General features: G+C 59.2%; 1 protein-coding gene across 1 annotated transcript; it reads right to left on the reverse strand.

Annotated features, from left to right (window-relative positions):
* Positions 1-3,331: 3,331 nt before the first annotated feature.
* Positions 3,332-4,439, reverse strand: LOC142065287 (GTP-binding protein Rhes-like). The gene is made up of 2 exons (XM_075111264.1): positions 3,753-4,439; positions 3,332-3,671 (listed from the first exon to the last, which is right to left on the reverse strand). Exon 1 carries the CDS (start codon positions 4,437-4,439, stop codon positions 3,813-3,815), a length of 627 nt encoding a protein of 208 aa, XP_074967365.1. The 3' UTR covers positions 3,332-3,671; positions 3,753-3,812.
* Positions 4,440-16,062: the final 11,623 nt, after the last annotated feature.

Consider the following 16,062-nt stretch of genomic DNA (forward strand, 5'->3'; position numbering starts at 1 on the left):
CCTGAAGCCCCGCCACAAAGCAGCTGCCCCGGCTGCCCTCTCCTCCTGCGAGGGGAAGCGGACGGAGGGGCAAATTTTGCTCCTCTGATTAGGCATGTGCCTGAGGGGTATTTGCAGCAACAGCTCGGGCCAACCCGTGTGTGCATGGCTCTGTCTATCGCATGCTCTGCCTGCGTTCGCCCGCTGTCCCCTCGAGTCAGGTGCAGATACGCTGTGTTCAATAGCTGTGAGCAGCATCTGGGAAAGAAAAGCTGTGTCGCTTGTTGCTACTTGTTGAAAGCAAATGAGCTGCAGGTGTTTAGTTCTTCACCACACATAGAGGTACCAAGCCAGCCCTAGCTCTCAGGAGGGCTTTACAACCCCTGCATGACCCAGCTGCCCTGGGAGTGCCCTTAGCTGCATTTTTCTGCTAAAACAGGAGATGCACACAGGTTGCACACCCACCTCTCAGGCCATGAGACACAGGACCTGCTTATTTTTAACCTCACTCAGCATCTTTGCAGTGGGGTGACGCCTTGCCCTGCTCTGTCACAGGAGAAGCACCGCTCGAGCCCCAGCGCGCTGATGCACACAGGCAGAAACCAAGGCAGGGCTCACACTGCCTCAGAGGAGAGCCCTGTATGCGGCACAGAGCGCTCCTCAGGGACAGGCACCAGGGGCTTTTACCGCACGGCTTTGTTTGCATTGTCGTGTTACAGCTCTTGTATAACCTTTCTGCAGCAAAACAGGGTGCCTTGCAGGCTGGCACAGGCCGAGGCTCCTTGCGCTCTCCCTTGCCCTGCATCCTGCGCAGAGCCATGGGGAGGCCATGCCTAAAACGCTCCTGTCCTGCCGGCGCCCCTGCATGGAAAAGCCTTGCAAACCCCAGCCTCCAAGGCAGCCGTACGTAAGCTCGGCTAAGCAGCCCTGTGCAACAGGATTTAATGGGGGTGTTGTCAAAAAAAACCCCCAAACCTGCAATGCCCCAGAGGGGGGCTGTGCAGGTGAGGGGCTGAAAAGCTGGGGAGCGCTGCCCTCCATCCCAACAGCATTCCTGCCCGCCCCCCTGAGCCCCCTTCCCCTGTGGGGCTGGGGGGAGTGGGGCTGCGGCAGCCAGGGGGAGGGGAGGGGAACCTGGCCCACTGGTACCGAGCGGGGCTGTATCATGCAGCCAGGCATCGCGCATGGGGCATGTGCTGCTGGGGGAGCTCCTCCAGCGTCTCACTGCTGGAGCCCAGTACTGCAGGGGCGCGTGGAGGTGGGCCTGGGGAGAGGGTCCCTGCACCTCCAGCATCTCAGTTTCTGCATCTTCTACAGCTCCAGCATCCAGGTCAGCATCTCGGTGCCAGCGGCTGCTGTACCCCGCAGGTCTTGGGCTGGGGCTGGCTGGGAGCGGGGGTCCTGAAGCCCCTGGGGGCGATTCGTCTGCCCAGGGAAGCCAGTGGTGGGGACGGGGGAGCCGCTCCCCACGGCGGCTCTGGGGAGGCTCTGCCAGCCTGAGCCAGCCTTCGGGATACCCCAGACATAAGGAGCTGTTTCCAGGCCATATCACGTCTCCCAAGTGCAGGATGCACTGCACATGAGGGGGCAGCCTTGCTCATCCCAGCTTCCTAAGTTTACACTGCAAAGAGCTTTTCTTCTGCTGTTAACATAATACTGTAAACCAAAAAGCTTAGTGCTCCTGATTCTAGCATAAACCTGGCCTCTCGCATGTGAGCCGGCCCTGCAGGAGCTTCACCGCGCGCAGAGGGGGTTGTTTGCCGGCGGTGGCTGTCATTGAGCCCGTGCCCATGGGGGACGTGGCAGTGGGGTGCCCTGAGGGGTGCTCACAGGGAGGCTGGGCTCTCCCTGCCAGCACCTTCTGATCGTCCAGGTCGGGAAGGGGCTGGGATCGCTGGGTGCGATCCTGTATCAGCCCATCTGGGCTGGGCAGGGGCACACCATACTGGCTGGGCTTCTGAAAGCTGGGGACCCCGAATTGCCCGGCTCCCTTGGGTTTGGACCGGGGCCGATGACTCTTCAATCCACCAAGCTTTCGTACCTTTATTTATTGTATTTTTGTGGCTGCTGAGCAGGTTAAGTGCTTGTTACAGCAAGGATGGACTGTGCAAGGGGAGAGTAAACCAGTGCAGTGCATGGTAGAGCACAGTAAATACTGACCTTCTGTGCTCTTCTCCCACTCCTTTTATTATCTCCTTCTAATGTGTTTATGGTTTTTATTACAGTGGATCAGCTGTCTTTTAATGACTGTTGTTCTTTTCTGTACTTGGACGTGAGAAGAGCTGTTTTATTTTTAGTTATCCATGCTCGGTAAAAACTTTAGTGGTTAAATTGTCAGGAAAATCATAACACCAAATGTCCTGACACTATCAGAGGAGGCTGGAGAGCTGGGGGGGCTCCTCAGGTGCCAGGACGCTGCAGATAAGGATGGAGCATGGAGGAGGGAAAGCAAACGCAGTGATAAGGGGTCTGGGCATAAAATACTGATATCAGGCACAGCAGCACTTGAAGTACAGGAGAAAGAAACCTAGACATTTTCTGGTTCCACTTCGCAACAACGTGTTTATTGGGTACGCGTTAAAAAAACCCCACAAAAATAGAAAAGAGAAAAGCAACCAGATGCATATACTGCCCTATTGCATGCTCTACACCAAGGTACAAAAGTCAAAACTACTTTGAACACTGGACCTGCCGCTGTAACCGCAGCCGTGCCAGGAGGTTGTACGTGCAAGTGCTTGGGGGAGGTGGACACAGGACCCGAACAAGACCCAGGAGAGCAGCACAGGCAGGTACGATGCAGCTGCACAGATGCCCGCATCTGCCTTCTGATGTATGCAGCCAAAGACCCGTTGTTTGTCCCCCTTTCCTAGCACACGAGGAGCTGCCTGCCTGCCTGCCTGCCTGCCCACCTGCCTGCCCGCCTGCCTGCCCACCTGCCTGCCCGCCTGCCTGCCTGCCCGCCCGCCCGCCCGCCTGCCTGCCTGCCTGCCTGCCTGCCTGCCAGCCTGCCCGCCGGCCTGCCTGCCTGCGCACCTGCCTGCCCGCCTGCCTGCCAGCCTGCCCGCCTGCCCGCCGGCCTGCCTGCCTGCGCACCTGCCTGCCCGCCTGCCTGCCTGCCCGCCGGCCTGCCTGCCTGCCAGCCTGCCCGCCTGCGCACCTGCCTGCCCGCCTGCCTGCCTGCCCGCCGGCCTGCCTGCCTGCCTGCCTGCCTGCCCGCCTGCCAGCCTGCCCGCCTGCGTGCCTGCCCGCCTGCCCGCCGGCCTGCCTGCCTGCGTGCCTGCCCACCTGCCCGCTGGCCTGCCTGCCCGCCGGCCTGCCTGCCTGCCCGCCTGCCCGCCGGCCTGCCCACCTGCCCGCCTGCCCGCCGGCCTGCCTGCCTGCGCACCTGCCTGCCCGCCTGCCTGCCTGCCTGCCTGCCTGCCCGCCTGCCAGCCTGCCCGCCTGCGCACCTGCCTGCCCGCCTGCCTGCCTGCCCGCCGGCCTGCCTGCCTGCCCGCCTGCCCGCCTGCCTGCCTGCCTGCCTGCCTGCAAGCTCGCCATGGCACAGATGCAACGTGCTGGCTGACCGACGGCAGTTTCCCAGGTACGCCTCCTGCCTTTTTGGGGACTCACCCTCTCCCCGCGCCCTTCCAGCAACCAGCATCCCTTCCATGTCCCTCCTCCTTGTCATCTCCAGCTCTCACCGGTCCCGGCTGGGTGGGAAGAGGAGGGAAGGGGTGGGAGGCGGCAGGGTTGGTTTTGGCCGAGGCAGCGCCTCTCCCCACCCAGCCCACCTGAGTTTCCAGCCAGTGCCGCTGCTGCCGGCACCTCCCTCCCGGCCCCGGGCAGCCGGCTCAGCACACCGAGCAGCTGTTGGTCTTGTTCATGGGAGGCCTCAGCGCCTGCTCCTTGGGCAACGTCTCCCTCCTCTTGCAGAGAGCCGGGCTGAGCCTGCTGGGCAGGTTGGCTTGCTGCAGCAGCTCCCTGAAGACCTCCAGAACATTCTTGTTGTCCTTGGCCGACGTCTCCACGAAGCGGCTGTTCCAGTCCAGCTCCACCAGTGACAGGGCGTCCTCCGCCGGCACCTGCCGCTCGCCGCCACTCTCCGCCTTGTTGCCGACCACCACGATGGGAGGGAACTTGTCTTCCTTCACCTCCAGGATCTCCTCCCGCAGGCTCTTGATGCTCTCAAAGGACTCGGCATCATCTACAGCATAGACCAGGGCGAAGGCATCGCTGTTCTGGATTGAGAGCTTCCTCATGGCTGGGAAGGAGTAGCTGCCACTGGTGTCCAGGATTTCCACCTTGACCGTGGCCCCGCTCACCTCGTACTCCTTGCTGTGCAGCTCCTCCACCGTGCGCCGGTGCTTGGGCTCGAAGGTGTCCATCAGGAAGCGGCGGATGAGGGCTGTCTTGCCCACGCCAGCGGCGCCCAAGAAGACCAACCGCACGTGGCTCTTCTCCTTCACCACCAGGGACATGGCAGAGGGGATGGGACGCGCTGCAGCTCGCGCTCACCCCACCAGTGTCCCTGCGTGGCTGCAGCCCCAGGCGTCTGTCCGTCCTCCCCTGCGCCGGCTCGGTGCAGCCAGCGAAGTTTGGTGCCGCCTCCCTGCAAACTTCTCCCAGCCGTTCTGCCGTGGACGCGACAGTCCCCAAGTCCAGCTCATCTTTTATCCTGGTTCCTCTCTGCCATGTGGCACCAGGCTGTCCAATCTCTGCGGGTTGAGGGTGCTGAAGGCGGGAGGAGAGCGGGGTGCTCCGGGCCAATCCGTGGAGCGCAGCCCTGGAAAGCCACTCCAGCCCTGGAGAGCACCGCGCCTCGTTGCACTTTGCACTTGCATCACCCGCCGCTGCCGGTAGCACTGGGGAACCGGCAGCATCGCAGCCGTCACACTGCGCGAGCACTCCTGCCCTTTTTTCCTCCCTGGAGATTAACGTGTGTTTCTTGGCGTGGGCTTGCTGACAGCAGGGGACCTCGGTGGGGGTTCCCCCACCCGTTGGGTGGCTCATGGCCGGACGTGGCAAGGGCTGGCCGGTCACCCGCAGGATTTCTTGCACTTACCTGGGGCTGGGGACTCCTTTGCAGACAGGGTTGCTGCAAATGTGCCCAACCCTTCTGTGAGCCTATGAAATATTTGACCTGAGGGGAAAAATAAGAGCTCTCTGAAATCTGTGCATCATAACCTCCACATTCAGCTGTCAGTTATTCTGTGATTTTTATGAACTATTTAACCTGAGGGGCAAATAAAATCTCCCTGAAAATGATGCATCGCGATCTCTATGCAGATGTCGCGCAGTGGTGGGGCAGGAACACAGGCCATGACCCGGCTGCAGCAGAAGCTCTGACCCAGACCGGTTGGTTGATTTACTGAGCAGAGAGGCGGGATGTGTGCTGAGCCCCGGCTCCGCGCGGCTGGGCATCGCCTCTGGAAGCAGGGTTGCTCACAGAGGTGCAGGGTGCCCCATCAGGGTGTGTTTCCCCAGCAGTCGCCTTCCCTACTCCACGTTCGGGTTGTTTCAGAAGTGGAGCTAAGCAAAGTGCAAATGCAAAGAGAACTTGCTCAGAAGTTAAAGTAAGATTTTATCCTGAATTTGTGCCTGTGTGGGTTTTTCTGAGCTTTGGGCTAGTTTTTATCGTTTTAATGCAGTTGGTTTTCCTTCCATAGCAAAAAGTACCAGTTTTAGTGTTCAGTTCTGGCTGAATTTATTCTGTTGATTTCAAAAGCCCTTTTCATGAGAATTTTTCCTGCCTCTTAACTCCCCAATTATCATTGTATTTTAGCCATGTTAAGAGCTTTCCCTGGCTGATCTTTTTATCAGGAGAGCTAAGAGGTTGCATTGGGGTGAGCAGAGTCCTGTCCTCAGCTCAGCCTGCCTTGGAGAGGGGGAAGGTTGGGTCCCTAACAGGACTGGCAGTGGGACTCATGCCCAAAATACCCCGTACACCGTGGCACCCTGCGGGATTTTGCACCGTCTGGTGATGCGCCTTCACGACGCACCATGAAGCGCTTTTGAAGAGCCTTATGTGCCACGAGGAGAGCCCACAGGCGTGAGAAGGAGCTGAGGACGCAGAAGGTGTGACGGCACGGCCATAGGACCTTGGCACGCTGAAACAAGGAGAAGGGGTGGATGAGCAGAGCGTGCCGGGTTTAGGCACGTGAACACAGTGTTGGTGCCTGGCATGCTATCGACATCAGTGGCAATGAAGAACCGAAGACGGCAAGGAAGCAGGGCATGGCAAGTGATCTCACCCCACTTTTGAAAGCTGTTTAAAGCAAAAACCCAGTTTTTTTAAATTAGAAAAGAGTTTGGTTAATGCTTCTTTGTGCTTAGATAGCCGTAGTGACATGGGTTTTCAGGAGAGGAGATGAAAGGGGTTTCCCACAGTTCCTCCCAGCTGGCTGTGGCGAAGCTCCGCAGGGCTCAGCCAGACCTTGGAAGGTGCCAGGGACCTGCATGAGGCCCTTGCCGCTGCTCACTTTCCCAGGATTTCATTCCAAAGAGCCTTAAAACATGGATCTGTTCACCCTCACAACACCCAGCAGCTCTCTTACAGGTGCAGCAACGGTGCCCAAGGTGAAGGAGGAACCCGTGGCAGGAGGGAATGGGGACCTACATGTTCAAGCACCCTGTCCTGGCTCTAAACCATCCCCATTATTGCCAGCACTCTGCAGAAAAGGACCCGCGAGCTGAGGGACACACTGGGAAACGCTGGGCAGCAACACCAGCCGTGGAGGGGTTCGCAAACTGTGCCTGGGAAGGTGGCCCTGGGGCCGTGGGAGCCAGCACCGGGTCACATCACTACTGCTGGCTGCAGTTTGACGCATTTCTGTGAAGAGTAGATGTCTCCTGCGTGGTCTGGCCAGGGTGAGGGGCCAACCCTGGCTGCGTTAGACAAAGAAATGTGTTGCAGACAAGAAGCTGCCCTGCCTTGGTGCTGCAGTCGCACGCAGCCTGTCTGTACATCCCCAATGATTTTTCACATCAGTTGTCTCCCCTTAGTTTTCACATCTCTGCTGCTATGGTTACCGAGAGCCTGAAAGGGTTTAAATCTCCCTCAGAGCAATGGAGGATTTCAGGGGTAATCTTGTTAACAGATGAGCAATGAATATTTCTAAAGGCCTTTTGCATGAATATCTCGTTCTGTATTAGCTTATGTCCGCTGACAGCGGGGAAAGCAAAGCGCGGGGGGACTGGGTGCAAGGAAGGGAAGAAACCAGAGAAGGATGAATGCGGCAGCTTGTTTTCCACTGCAGCCCTCTGTGCCCAGAATCATGTGCCTAAATACCATAATTTTCAAGGAGGGCTTGGCCAGCCAGCTTGGGTCAGGTATTAGATAATTATTTCAGCCTGTTTCCGCCAGGGGAAGACTCATGGGACCTTTATGGGCACTTGGAGATGGGAACACTCATGGCTGAGCCCTACGGAAAAGCCCTGCATCGTGCGAGCTGTGCATCGGTGCACGGGGAGCCCCCGAGATGGCGAGTGGAGCCAAGATGGCTCTTGGCTTCAGCAGGGCTGCGGGAGCAGCCAGGATCCAGCCCCTGTGGCTTTGGTAACTCAGGTGGGGTGCTGGGTCCTGCACCCGTGGGGCCGGCGGCTCAGTGGGGTGAAGCCTCTGCCAGTGCTGAGCCCGTGGGAGAGGGGCCCGTGGTGCCCAGAGGAGGGAGGGAGGCAGTGACCTGCCTGCAAGGGAGCAGGGAGGGAAGAGAGCCCTGAGCTGCTGGCAGGGGGAGCGCAGGCAGCAGGAGGAGGGACGAAGGGATGACAGTAGTGATGGGCAGGAGCTGGGATGGGGCACGAATGAGGTGGGGTATGCGTTCGGGGCAGGTGGAGCCCCACAGCCAGGTCTGGAGCAAGGGGTGCTTGGAGATGTGCGACACACCTTGGCTATGCTTAATCCAAAGCCAACCCTCTGCTGCGCCAACAGCCACGGAGCGGTGGGATACCCCTGGGAGAGGTGAGGGATGGTCCCCAAGGTCCCAGCCGGTGCTGGGGCACAAGCTGAGCTTGAAACACCAGCCAGTCCCTGCCTGAGCGCAGCCCCTGCCGCTGGGCAGCCTTCAGCAGCCGGGAGAGGGCAGTTTGGGACAGAACGCAGGAAAATGACATGTACGCTGCTGCTTCTCACCGTGTGCTGGCGGGGGAGAGCTGGGGAGCAGCAGCGGACACAGCGCCTAGGGCAGGTGCAGGGAAGAGGGCAAAGGATGGCGCTGGACCCTTGCCCCTAAGCCAACAGCACTTAGTGTGGGCGAAACTCTGGGCTCTGAACAAGTAACATGCACCCCTCCCACTGCTGTTGGCAGTCCAGGACATGGGACACTGTGGTCCCTCTTCTGTCCCGGAACCAGCCCGGGCACAAACGGGACGGAGCTCCTCTGCTGGAGGGGTTTGAGCTGAGCCCTAATGTTGTGCCAAGTTTTGCAGCATCTGTTATATGCAGAATACAAACATTCATTTTTATTTCACTAGCAAGCATTACGTTTGGTGCCTTAAAGTGATTGTGCGAGGGGGAGCCCAAAAGAGCATGGGAACCTTCCCACTGCTTGCGCTCCCCGGCTCCGCTGCAGCGCTGAGATGTGCTTCGGTAAGACGATTTGCAAGCTTCAGGAACAGCCCATGGTGCCTCTGGGTGTTTTTCAGGGAGCTCGTATCTCAGTGCTCAGCAGTCGTGGTTCGGAGGGGATGGTGGATGTCGAGGAAGCCGAGAGCAATGTTGTCCAGCACCGCGCCAGACCCACCAGTGCTGCCGTTGCTCCAGTCCCAGACGCGGTGCCCCATCGCCTGCGGTGCCCGGAGAGCGGATCAGCGCTGCACCGTCGCACGTGGGGCGAAGGGCTTTCCTAGCGGACGGGAGCGGTGTGCCTTGCCCGTTGCTCGCAGGCAGCGAAGCATCGTTACCACTGTGGTGGCAGGTAGTTTGCAGCACCGGATGCATTTCCATGGGTCTGGGCCAGCTTCTGGAAGGAGCTGATACATCACTGACTCCTGCGACGGGGCGCCTGGCGCTCCAGCACCCCATGGCTTTGCACCCGACAACAGGACGTGGAGTCAGCGAAGGCAGCCTGTGCCTGCAGGATGCTTCCACCCCCTGTCAGCCGCTTGTGACTCTACCTCCTGTTTCTGCCCATGGTTAAATTCATGGTGTATGTGAGAGTGGCTGTGTTTTCAGCAGGGCCTGCTGGTGTTCCAGCTGAGACGGTGAGAAGGAAGCAGCCAGTAATGAGAAACCCCAGGGAGAGCATCCCTGCTGAGCAGCATGTCCCCATCACCCCAGGCAGTGGCTGGGCAAAAGCCTCACGGGATGAAGCATCGCTTCTTCCACCCGGAATGAGCTCTGGATGGGAGACCAGGCAAAAACGGGCAAGGGGAGGAGAGGGCTGGCAGCGAGCTGCCTGTCTGCCCCCACTGCCTGTATCAGAGGTCGGTGCGGCAGGTCCTCATCCCGGCACGGGGACACCCAGCCGCATAGGAAAGGGTTAAACCTGCCTCTGCCAGAGATTAATTCCAAATGGCCTTTGAATTAGCGACAGGTGAGAGGAGAAATCTGACCCTCTAGCTTCCGCCCCCACTTTAAAGGGGAGCCGCAGCCCTCCCTGATGCATAGATGGATCAGCCATACATGGTGCTCAAGCCGCCCCTGTCTGGAACAGTGTGTCGCCAGATAGATCCTGTTCCCGGAGCTGCGGGGCCACGGTGGGGTATGTGCCACCCCGAGCAGGGAAAGCCTGCAGCTCGGCCCCGCTTCACAGGGCACATGGGGGTGACGGGCCCCACAGAGGGTCACACCAACCCTAGCTCCTGCCCTGTGGCCTCCCTTCTGCCTGGTGACCCCCAGTGCCAGGTGGGGTTAATGGTGTAATTAAAGGCTGTAATTGCAAGGCTGAGTGAGGCAGGAGCTTATTGCAAGAGGTGAGAGCTGTGGTTTGCCCATAGTCCCAGGCTGGGTGTCAGTGGGGAGAGGGGAGGAGAGCAGGACTGGATTTGGGGTCCTCCAGTGCCTGTGGAGGAGGGATGGTAGGACACACCTGCTGGTATCACGAACTGCTTGGGGGAGTTAAAGGCATCCTTGTGGCATGCCCTGCCCGAGGGGATGGGACCCTCCCCGGGGATGGGGCTGATCCCACCCGCAGCCGGGCTCATGGAAACCGATGTCACACGTGCAGCCATGGGGGAGGGTGCTCAGCCCTGGTGTCACGGCCACAGCAGCTGGTCTCGGGCACGGGGGCAAAGGGAAGCCAACCCCGGCACAGACGCTCCCCAGCTCATCCCTCCTCCTCCAGATGACCAACCTCTTCCAAAAGAGGTCATCTCAGGTTTGAAACCCCACCTTGGCCCCAGCCCGCGTTTTGTACCGCAGCCCCTGTACCCCCCTGCCAAGGGGCCCGCATTGGCGCTGCGGGGGGGCAGGCAGGGACCCTGTGAACAGCCTGTACTAGACAACCCTGGGTAATAAAATCTAGTCTCCCTGTAAACAAATGTCTTGCTGAGGACTAAAGGGATTTACTGCAGCTGTTCTCTAGCTTGGAGGAGTTTCTATAGCATCTCTTATCTTGCCGGGGCCAGGATTATTAGCTGGAGCAAAAAAGCTCTTAGGGCCACTGACACGGCTTTTCCTCGGGTGGCGTGAGGTGACACACTCTGTGGCAACGCTCTCGGGTCATCAGGAGATGAAATGTGTGATGCCGGGGTCTCAGGTGTGCGTCTCCACAGCCCCGAGGTGCCGTGCGGGAGCAGGGGGTCCAGCCCAGCCCCTTCCCTGGCAGGCTGCAGCAGTCCCCGCGCCTGGCTCTGCCCAGCTTTACCCACTGTGGTGCCATCGAGGAGGCAAGCCCAGCCCCGGCACATGCCTTAACCTCTCTGGATACAGGCGTATGGCTTCATATTCGTGCTGATCCGCTTCGGGGGCCAATAAAGCCGGCAGACAGCTGGTTTCCCCCACACTGCTCCAAGCGGGGCTGAGCCTCCTTGCAAATAAATCAGTGCAGGCAGCGGTGGGAGGCTCTGGCTGACGCTACTGTAGGCGTGAGAGCCCCAGATCAAAACCAGTCTCGCTGTCCTGGGTTCAGGGTGCAGGTAGGGAAGGGCAGGGAGAGGGACCAGGAGCAGAGGGAGGGACAGGGATGCTGACAGACCAATGGGGCTGAATGTGAAAGAGGAATGAAAAGAAATGGTACGATGTGTAATAGCATTTACTGGGGCAGGAGTTGCAGGGGCATACCTGGCAGCGCAGCTCTGGGTGACTGATACACGTCCTAGCATGCACAGGTAAGGTATTTCCAGAAGAAAAATGGCAGAATTAGGTAAGAACACCCCTGAAATACACCATAGGGTTCTGCCATTGTCCAAGAAACTTAAACGTGCAGTGAAGAGAGGAGCTACTCTGAAGCTCAGAGAAAGCCTGGCACCTCCGAGGGACGACTGAAGGGCTTTCGGGAGCCAGGAGTGGCTGTATGGCTTCTTGTGACAGTGTCAGAAGGGAGGTGGGCTCTTCAGTGGCTCCACAGCATTAGCACAAGGCCAGGTGCAGCAGGGTCTGACACTGGCAGGAGATGCCTGAGACCCCCTGACTTGGGAGATGGGCACACAGACAGGGTTTCACGGGCACCCCAGGAGCTGGCCCAAACCCCCGCTGCCTATCTTCACCCATCCAGGGTGCTCCTGCAGCTCGGGCTGGGGCCACGGCCCCGCTCTCCCAGGCTGTCACCGAGGCGGCTGCTGCAGCCAGCATCATGTCTCGCCTCGGATGCCAGGCAGCCGGGCTGCGGCGCCTGCCCCTCGGCGGCGTTTGCAGCAGTGCCTCCCCTGACCCGTGCCTTAATGCGCGCAGCGCTCTGCATCATGCCCCAGTGCAAAGGCAGGCAGACATGATGCTCTCACCCTGAAAACCAACTGATTTTTTTTGTTTTCCCCAGAGTGCATGAAAATGTCATGTTGTAAACATCCCCCAGTGATGCTGCCTGCCCGCGGGAGGCTGCCTGTCGCTGCCCATGAAGGCCCGTTCCCCGCTGTCTGTATGGCCTTGACCCCTTGGGCTTTCATGCCACGGCCCTCTACCCTTTCCCCAGTGAATCCTTGTCCTTAAATAACAAAATAAACCTTTACATTATGGGGCAAAAGTGATCTCAGTGTTGTCCTAGATCTCAGTTGATTTTTGCTGTAGCCACGTTTATGGTCAAACTGCTCCTTCCTTTTCAGGGCATGTGCAAGGCTGGATCTATCAGAAAGCAAGGTTAAAAACAACAAAAAAAGAGCTTTTCATTAATTTTATGAGGAGCTTGATGTTCCCCCAAATGTGCGAGGCCCCGCAGCGTGGGCTGCATGTCCCCTGCCCCAGTGCCCTGCGAGCCGGGGGGCCGGTGACCCGGGGCAGCAGTTCCTTGGCTGCCACCTTCAGCCGTTGAGTCTCAACATTTTGGTCTGGCTTCCCCCAAATCCTCTCCTCCTGCCCCTTCTGGCTTTGGAGGAGGGAACCTGTACCTGCTCCCCACGCACCGTCCCCACGCCCGGGCTGCCCTCTCGCCGAAGCCGGCGGCTCCGTACGCGCTCCTGACAGCGCTGCTGGGGCAGCCGCTGCCTCCGCTCTGCAGGCGGCGCCGGGGGCTCCAGCGCAGCCACAGCCATCAGGGCACTTCAGTTTTAAAGCATATTTTCTGTCGGTGAGTATCAGCGACAGCTGTCCCCGTTCAGCCTGGCGTGCCTGGCCCCGTGCTGCTCCCCGAACGCCTGGCAGCCACCCAGCCCTTGAGCTCTCCTGGTTTCCCCAAGGTGTTCTTGTTTCAAAGGCAGCAAACTGGTGTCGGTGAGCCGCGAAATGGCCCCTTCCCGTCGCTGCCTGCACATGGCACCTGCTGTCGGGGGACGGTGCCCTGCCCCGGAGGGCGACTCTTGCATGGCTCAGGGTTGCAGAACACCTGTAAACCACCTGCAGACAAGAAAAGGCCCCTCTCGTGGTGGTTATGGGGCAGCTACATCTCTGTGTGGGCAGCGGCATTGGAGACTGTCCCCAGCAGCACAGACGGCCAGCTAAGCCAGGAGGAGTGATGCTCTGGGAATAAAAAGACAAGGAACCCCCAAAGCCTGTTTGCAAGAGGGGAGTGGAGGGCAGGGGATATCGCACGAGCTGACCTGGGGGTCTGGTGGGGAAAGGGTGGGGCTCAGGGCTCCCCTCCTCCACAAGGCTGGAGGGCATGGCTGTGAGCCATGGTGTCTCCTGGCATCAGAGCTGCTCCCGAGTGCTTGAGCAGAGCTCAGTGGCTTTTCGGTGGCTTTGAAGATGGGGAGTGACATGCACTTCACTTCCATCAGCCCCCCCGGCATCAGCGTGAAGCAAAGATGAGCTGGCAGTGGTAGGATATATTGTGCAGTTGCTTTATGCTCAAAATCAGGTCTTATTTTTGTCAAGGCCAGTGTAACTCCAGTGGCACCTGGAAGGGAGGGGTTGCTGATAGAACTCCAGGATCTGAGGACCTCTTCTCCCAGGCAGGGCCATTCTCGCCCCTGCATCAGGCAGGACCTCCTGCAGCAGCTGACTGGCTTCATTTTCCTTGTGCAATGACCTGTGTGTGCGCCCATGTGAGTCTCTGCTCTCCCTTCCAGTAACGTTCAAAACAATTGTCCGTGTTTAACCCGATCTGATGGGTGTAGCTTGCTGCGCTGGTGCTGGCCAAGTTCCTTCTCATTTCACAGCAGGGACGTGGGAAGGAAAAAAAGTCCCAGACTTCAATCCACCGCTGCAGCCCCTCAGCTCCGTCCCTCTGGCTGAGTGCTGCAGAGTGGTGCTAAAAACCTCTGCGCCTGCGAATGCAAGGGGAAGAGAAGTGGTGTTTTGGGGTGGTTTGTTTGTTTTTTTAACAAGGTAAACCGAGTCAAGGAAGGCAAAGCACTGCTGTGGTCCCTGCTCTCAGAGCAGCTTTTTAAAACGTGAAACTAAAAGTGCAAAGCTGCAGATTGCCAGCTGCCCAGCTGGGCTGCAGCAGACACACGTCCGTGCGGGCTGCCAGCCACGGCTGGAGCTCAGGCAGGGCTGCAGCCTGCTCCCTTGCAAGGTGCTGCTCACCCTGAATGGGGTCTTCTCCAGCCCAAGGTCCAGCAGGCCTGTGGACACGTAGAGGAAAGCACCCAAACGCCTCCGAGGGGTTCCCAAACCCCATGCACTGCAGCGTGTGCGTGCGCAGAGGAGTCCTGCCCATGCACTCTGTCCTCCTGGGGAGCTGCTCACTGACACCTCCGCGCCCAGACCCGTCTTACTGCACCATGGCCTCTGACATGTACGAGTTAATCTCTGCAATTAATTATCCACCAAACTTGCATCCCTCCCTGCCCTCTAGCAAGCTCCAGAGGGGGCACACGGGGTCCCGAGGTGAACTGCTGCAGCAAAGCAGGAACGGGGCACTTTGTGGGCAGTGGCATTGCTGGGCTCTGCAGCGTCCCTCCTTCGGTGCGTGGCAAAGCGCGAGCCTGTGCCGGTGTCAGAGGCCCAAATATCTGTACGGGAGTGGTTGTATTGACCTGCACTTCAAAACGCCCTTTAAAAATGGTGACACTGGGTCCAATCCTGCCTGAGCCCCAGGACCGGGGATTTTGGGCTGCTGCAAGCTCAGGGGTGAGACAAGCGTGTTTATTTAACCAGCCCTTGCTCTACACCTACGCGTGCGCCAGGGCACACAGGAGGCAGCGCATGTGGCACCGCTTCGGCCCGACGGGTGGAGCGGAGGGTGACCGGCTGCAGCAGCGCTGCGCTGGTCCCCGGGGGCCGACGCACGCCCAGCACCGGCACCGGTGGGCAAACCCGCCCGGCGCTGCGGGGCAGGCTGCTGGTCTCCGCACACTGGTGAACCGCTTTCCTGGGGCGGGTGGGGAGAGGGAGCGCCGTGCGCACACTAACCCGCAGCCCCCCGGCAGGAACACTCCACAATTTCATTTGCAAAAGCCCTGCCGGCGCTGCCATCCCTGCCTGCCCACTGCAAGGACTGCAGCAACCCAGCTAACATCTGTAGCCTCCGATTTCCCCGGGCGATGTGCCATGGCTCCCTGGAAGCATGAGGTGTGCAGGCAGCATCGCGCTGCACTTGCCGGGTCCGACGCAGAGCTGTCGTGGCCTGAGTCTTTCCTTTGGACTCGGGAGCACCTCCCAGTGACTGAGGCTGCTTCAGGACAGCTCACAGCGGGTCCCCACCACCATGGCCACCTCCACGGACATCCCCGGCCCTTTCAGAGTCACCCCAAGCTCAGCCCAGCCCAGCTCGCGCTTGTTTGTTAAAGAACCATCTAGACTGAGCCCTTCCTTCAAGGATGCTGTTTCTTGTCACTGTCACATCCACGAAATGCTAAGGCAGCGCCGTGAAGCATAAATGACACATTCTGGCAGCTGACATCTCCAGGAAGAGTTTAGCATGAAGACAAAATAACCCTACGGTGAGTTAATGCTCCCGAGCTGCCATCCTACAAAGCCCGGGACGCCTGTGGTGCCCAAAGAGGAGACAACAAAGGCAAGGGTTAGTCCTAGCTCTGTGTGATGAGTGCTAGCGGTGCGGGGCGACCTGACATGGCCAGATGTGTTTGGCATTTCGCCGGCCCTGCTGCCACATAAATTGGATTTGCTGCCGCCGTGTCGTGCTCCAGATGGCACAGTATGTGTGCCCCGGTGTCGGGGGGGCACGGCTGCGTGGCGAGCCTTGGACGAGTGCTGGCATCTGCTCAGATAAAAGGGTCTTTCAGGGTTATGTTCACCTGTGAATGAGGGGAACAGTGTTTGCGCACACCTGGCCGTGTTTGTGCATAGTGTTTGCAAAAAAAAATAATTAAATAGTGTTTGCAAAGCCGCGGCGCCAGGGCTGAGCCAAGGCAAGGTAAAGCACATTGCCGAGAACGGGCTGCAGGGGTGTCCTCCCGCGAGCTTCTAGCCACTTTTAGCTGCTGCCTGCCCCATCCTGGCTTGTTCAAAGACCACTGCCTCTCCTTCCCCCTCCCCCCATATTTATTTTTATACATGGGGTGTGATAGAGGCACTTTGTAAAGCTCACGCCTGAAGACCCGGCTCCTGCCCTCTCCCACCCAGCGCAGCAGCTGGGCGGAAGGACCGAGAGGCCGCCTCTGCCC

Source organism: Phalacrocorax aristotelis, chromosome 16, assembly GCF_949628215.1.
Source record: "Phalacrocorax aristotelis chromosome 16, bGulAri2.1, whole genome shotgun sequence".
NCBI classification, from domain to species: Eukaryota; Metazoa; Chordata; class Aves; order Suliformes; family Phalacrocoracidae; genus Phalacrocorax; species Phalacrocorax aristotelis.

What these genes read in the sequence shown, in the direction of transcription:
- LOC142065287 (XM_075111264.1), bottom strand. Translation starts at nt 4,439, where the DNA reads ATGTCCCTGGTGGTGAAGGAGAAGAGCCACGTGCGGTTGGTCTTCTTG.